Source organism: Artibeus jamaicensis, unplaced genomic scaffold (assembly GCF_021234435.1).
Source record: "Artibeus jamaicensis isolate MK-2021 breed Jamaican fruit bat unplaced genomic scaffold, CSHL_Jam_final scaffold_474, whole genome shotgun sequence".
Classification (NCBI taxonomy): Eukaryota; Metazoa; Chordata; class Mammalia; order Chiroptera; family Phyllostomidae; genus Artibeus; species Artibeus jamaicensis.
The window spans coordinates 23,810,073-23,816,072 of NW_026522046.1; the positions used below are offsets into that span (position 1 = coordinate 23,810,073).

The 6,000-nt window shown below is 40.8% G+C and overlaps 1 protein-coding gene across 2 annotated transcripts in view; it reads right to left on the reverse strand.

The window, feature by feature from the left end:
* Nucleotides 1–3,978, reverse strand: part of NMD3 (NMD3 ribosome export adaptor) — a 35,079-nt gene extending 31,101 nt beyond the window's left edge. The window contains exon 1 of one of the 2 annotated variants that reach the window (XM_037140972.2): nucleotides 3,900–3,978. Coding sequence is in view for 1 of the 2 variants with exons in the window: in XM_037140965.2 (XP_036996860.2) it covers nucleotides 3,158–3,183 (26 nt within the window). In the remaining variant the exon portion in view is untranslated. Of the gene's footprint in view, nucleotides 1–3,157; nucleotides 3,235–3,899 lie in introns of those variants that run through there. The other variant, XM_037140965.2, reaches the window with a different exon arrangement.
* Nucleotides 3,979–6,000: the final 2,022 nt, after the last annotated feature.

Below are 6,000 nucleotides of genomic sequence, written 5' to 3' on the forward strand. Positions count from 1 at the left end.
AAAGGAAGTAAAAAGTAAACAGGTCAGAGAGGAAGAAATAAAGCTGCCCTTAAATGCAAATAACATAATTGCCTACATGGAAAGATTCCAAGGAATCTACAAAACACTGCCTAGAATTAATGAGTTCATCAAGGTCACACATCCAAGATAAAAATTTAAAAATAACTGTATTTATTATATATCCACTACCAATGCACATCTGACACTGAAATTAAAAATACAATACCATTCACAATTGCTCAAAAAATGAAAAACCTAGGTAGATTTAACAAAACATGTACAAACCCACATGCTAACAACTACAAATGCTGATAAAAGAAATAAAAAAAGATCTAAATAGCTGGAAAGACTTAGTAAAGATATTGATTCTCCCCAAATTCACATATAAATTTAGTTCAATTCCTGTCAAGATTCCAATAGGTGATTTTTGTATGAAAACAAAGTTATTCTAAAATTTATGTGGAAAAGCAAAGGAAATGGAATACCTAAAACACTTTGGGAAAACAAGTAAAATGGGAGGAATCTTTTCACTCGATTTCAAGACTTACCATGGAGCTACAGTATTGAAGATTGCATGGTATTTGTGGAGAGACAGACACATAGACCATTGGAACAGAATAAAGAAACCAGAAATAGACCTCCCACAAATATGCCAAACTGAAGTTTGAAAACAGCACAAGAGACTCAATGGAGGAAATGGCCTTCACAACGAATGGTGCTAGAACAAGTGAACGTCCCCCCATAAACAAAAGAATAAATCTTGACTTAAGTCTCACATCTCCTACAAAAATTAACTCAAAATGCATCACCGATTTAAGATAAAAAGTAAAACTGTAAAACTTTTACAAAAACGTTTCTCATGAGAAAATCTTAGTGATCTAGGACTAGGAAAGGAATTTCTGCATTTGATTCCAAAAGCATAACCTATAAAAGGAAAAGTTGGTAAGTTGGACATCATCAAGATTTTAAAACTTGCTGTGTTGAAAGACACTTTATTAAGAGGATAAAAAGACAAGCTACTGAGTGGGGAAAATATGTGGAAATCATAACCACCTAATGACTAGTATCTCAAATGTGTAGCGAACTCTCAAAACTTCAATGTGGAAAAACAATCTAGTTGGAAAATTGGCAAAAGACATGAATAGACATTGCACTGAAGAGACTATTTAGTAGAGAAGTGAACAGATATGAAGATGTTTCATGTCATTAGCCATTAGGGGTGTGCCGATTAAAAGCACGCTGAGACATCACTGGCCACTTATCAGAATGGCTAAAGTAAAAAGTAGTGAGAACACCGTATGCTGGCAAGGATGCCAACAACCTGGGTTGCTCATACACTGCTGATGGGAATGAAAAATGATAAAGTCACTCTAGAAACAACTAGGCAGTTTTCTTAAAACACTAAAAATACTACTACCACACAACCTAGCAATTGTACTCCAAGGCAGTTATCCTAATGAAGTGAAAACTTAATGTTCACGTAAAAATGTGCACAGGAATGTTTATAGCAGCTTTATTTGTTAGTTGCCAAAACATCCCAGATATTTTTCAATGGATGAATGATTAAATGAGCTGTATTACGTCCACACCATTCAACAACAAGAAGAAATTAACTACAGTATTGTCCTAGGGATAGAGCAGAGATCAGAGAAAAGTCCCCAACCCCTTCCCCTCCCCCCATAAACCAGGCTTCGGGGCTGGGGGAAGCAAAGCACAGTGATTGGGAGGTTTTGCCTATCTATGACAACTTGGCTTACTTCATAGTTATATTAAAAAGCTGTGTCTGCTGCACTTGAGGGGGTGGAGATGGGGTCCAGGGAAATGGGCGTGACTTTAACCCATGTTGTAGCAAGGAGTTTCCTGCACCTATGAGAGAGTTTAGAGGTAGTTCTCAGGGCCACACCTGCCCTGACCGACAATGGCAGCCAGAAGAAGTCAGAAGACATGGGGAACTGGCAAATGTAACCCACTGTGGGAGGAGTCAGACATGGGATCGTGGAAGCTCCGGGCCAGATTTAAACGAGGCATGGCAGCCACTCATTCTCTTGACCTTGCAGTTGGAAAGAGAGCAGTGAGAAGGGAGAAGGAAGCAAGCAGCTGTGCAGTTTATAGTGAGGAAGGAGGCCATGCATCCTGGACTAATGAGAAAGGAGATGCTGCTGCTGTGATCGTGCCCGCTCCAGCTGACCCGGAGCTGCAAAGTACTGCCTGGTAAAATCCTGATCTGCTGCACCTGGATTTTACCTGGACTTTTAAGACCTGTGCCTTTCCTGAGTTTCACCATGATCCAGAGTAACATGACACACGCTTTTCTGAACTATTACACAGAGGCTGATAACAACGAGTTCCAGAACCTGCACAGATGAGGACAAGGGGAACTTTGGGGATGTTTTTGGCTAGTAGCCTGGTGGGCATCATGGGAAGTGCTGGGTCTCGTAGGAAAGGAGAGCTCCGAGCTGAGGTGCTCTAAGCTTTCCCAAGGTTGGAATGTGGTATGTAAAGACCTGCGCCTTCCAGCATTAACTGTTGGGTCATTGACCAAGGCACCACATGGAAGGGCCCTGGTCTGCTCAGTAACAGTAATTTACAAACAACAACCTGCCTGACTCTCCAGAGAATTACGCTGAGTGGAGAGAGAAAAAAAGCCAATTCTAAAAGTTTACATGCTGTATCATTCCACTGACATAACATTCTTGAAATGACCAAATTAAAGAGCTGGAGAACAGATGAATGGTTATCAGAAATAAATAAATAAAGAGGCAAAGAGCAGAAAGGAGTGGGTGAAACTGTAAAAAGACAACTTGAAGAATCCTAGAGGTCATGGAAACGTTCTGTGTTTTGACTGCATCCAGGTCAGTATCCCAAATGTGATATGGTACTACAGCTATGCAAGAGGTGGCCATCAGCAGGAACAGAGTAAAGGGGTCAGAGATCTTACTGTTTTGTTTCTTACAACTGCAAGCAGATCTACAATTACCACTAAGTTTTAAAAAGTTTGCTTTTTAAACATATAGGGTAAGTTTTTCTGTTTAAGAAAAACAACTCCCTGATTTTCCCTTTTGTCCTTTTTTTCCCCACAAGGCTTCTGCACTTTGGTCTTCATCATTGGTTGACCGATTAACCCCATCCACATTACACTTCTCCCCAGTCTCCTTACCAGTAAGAGCAGCCACGGGCCGTCATTCTGGCCAGCAGGTTACAGGGCAAAGTCTGTTGGGCAATCTCACAGGAAAACCTCAGCTTTCTTAGTAGAAAGGCACACACTCAGTGGGTGTGCCCCTTGCCCTCGCCCTTCGCACCTTTGCCGTTTTGTCTGCTTCCTGTCTAGAATGCAAATGTGGTGCCTGGAGGTACAGCAGCCATCTCCTGACCTTACAAAAAGAAGCAAGAAAGGCAACTGCCACCCTGCTACAGCCCGGTGTGCAGGGAGCTAGAAAGAGCTGGCCCCATTTAGAGTTCTTTCTATTTAAGGGAGGGGAAAAAAAGCCACTTTATTTCTTTAAGTCACTATTGGTCAGTTTTTCTATTATTTGTAATGGAGCACATTTTTAACAGATTCCTCACTCACAGGAGATTCTCAGTGGGGCTGATATACTTTGCCTACCTTATAAGAGTATTAAAAGGATGAAAAGCATAATAGCTACTTAATATTTTTCATGTGTTTCAGAAACCAAATTGCTGATACTGTCTTTTTCCTTTCTCTTTTCTCTACAGTATTTTATGTTTCTTATTCTCCTCAGCTTGGCCTGAATTTGTATTATAAGCAGACTCTTGCCAGTCACTCTCCTAATTGAATTGGGCTTTTGTTGTAGCTCAGAAGCTCAGATTTTTTAAAATGGTCTTCCTAAAACATTCCAGCCCAGGGCGGTCATTCCCTTCTTTGACCTCACAGTACTTACTGTCTGCACCTCTGAATTGCAATTCATCGTGCTCTGCCCCCTGACACTTCTCGCACAGCTGTCACGGAATAATCGATGTTCAGTGCTGGAGGGGACATTAAAGATCATCTTCTCCAGCCTCCTCGGTGCATGTGAATTGTGACTGAACTCCTGGATTTTTCTTACCTCTTCATGGCTTCACAGCTTACTGATCCAACTAGGTCTTACGCTCCCAGATTTAAAGAAATATTGACCACTTTTGATTCCACTCAATAAACCAATTGTAGCTTTATTTTTCATCTGCTCACAACCCATATTTTCATCTTTAATTTGGAGTTTGAAACCTTTCAGTTGCATTAACTTTTTGCAGAACTTCCTTAATGCTTGATCGGTGATTAAAATGCAAGTGTAATTTTCTTTTCAGTGTCTTTGTAATTGTTTAGGTAACAGGAAAAATATCGGGTAACTGGCTTTGAAGAGTACAGTCCTGTAGCTGTCATCTATCTCTCATATAAACTGCATTCAATTTTTGAAGTGCATAGATACTATCTTCATTTTTTAAAAGTTTACATTTCTGCATTTCAAAAGGTGCTTGCTCATAATTTTAGATGCATGCTTTTAATTAATGTACTCGTACATGTCACTTTTGGGAACATACCTTTGCCTGTATAATCTGTGTATATTTATAACATTCTGAATACATACTGCTTAAATCTATGAACTCAAGATACTGCAGTGAGTATCAGTTTTTTTTAAAAAATACCATAAGCTATGGTAACCGGCAGTACATCCTTAAAATGTTAACAAAAACAAATAAATAAATAACCTAATAAGTAAATAAATATATATAATAGGCTCCTGTGTATCACGAGGCTACCCAACTCTCTAGTTGTGCAAATTGTACCTATTAACCATAAGTCTCTGAGGGCAAGGACTATATCTTGTCTACTTTGTATCCATCAGGTCTGATACAGTAGAGTCTAATAAATATTTAAAAGATGAATGAATGAATGAATGCATTAATGAGTGAATATGTTTCCTTTAAGAAGACTCGTACCTCTTTGAGTCCAGATTGCTAGCTAGCACAATGTTTTGCCCAAAGTAGATAATGTTTACTGATTGTATGAATGTTAAAAAGAGAAAAGGAAAAAGTCTCCTTTGTCCTCCTCACTGGGCTGCACTATCATTCTAGGTCTCGTGGAATACGCATTATTCCAGCCCGCTTGTCACAGGCACCCCGGTGAGTCGAGGCTCAGGCAAACCAGATGCGCTCTGTGCACCAGACACTCCACCCCTGACCCTTGCCTTTTCTTTGAACCTATAACAATTTTCTAAAGTTACTACCTTTTTAAAAAAGATAGGATGAAATATTCCTTGGATAACGAGGAGAAAAAAATGGAGACACCAAACTTGCATGGATTCTGTTCCTATTGCCTCCTCCCCCACTCATTTAGAAAGGAGCTTATAATGTATCTCGGAGGTTTCAAACTGGTGCACCATAACAAATCCGATTTATGGACATTTTTGACAGCCTAACATTGGCTTTTTAAAAATGTAATTAATTACTCTATCACATTATATTCTTAGTGACAGGCTAAAGAAAGTGACTCTGGCTAATTTAGCAGAAAGGAATTTGTGAACCTGCTCTCAGTCGGCTCCCCAAATCCAAAAGAGGGTGGAAGACCAGACTCAGGGCCCTGCAGCCAGGAGGAGCACCCCGAATCACACACACAGCAGAGCCAACGCACCCAGTCAGGCCACACTTTCACAGGACACAGGCTGCAGCCTGCACCTCAGTCAGGTGCAGCTACTGCTGCTGGGAGCAAAAACCCTGTTTCCCTGGGAACTCCCTATATGGCCACCATAGGCTTCCCATCAGCCTCTGCTTCTTTGCATCACTAGCTCAGAAGTTCAGGGCAGGCTCCTTTAATCAACAGAGCCCAGATTCTGTGAGTGGATGGAGGACATCGGCCAGTAACTAGAGGCGGAGAGAGAGATGAACCTCCGACCTGCTACCATCCTGTCCCTTCCTTGTTAATTTTCAAATACTTCCCTCCCACTTCCCGACCTTTGCCTCTTCTGAGTTTGGAGTCCCTATACAAGCTTAGTAATCTGCACATGC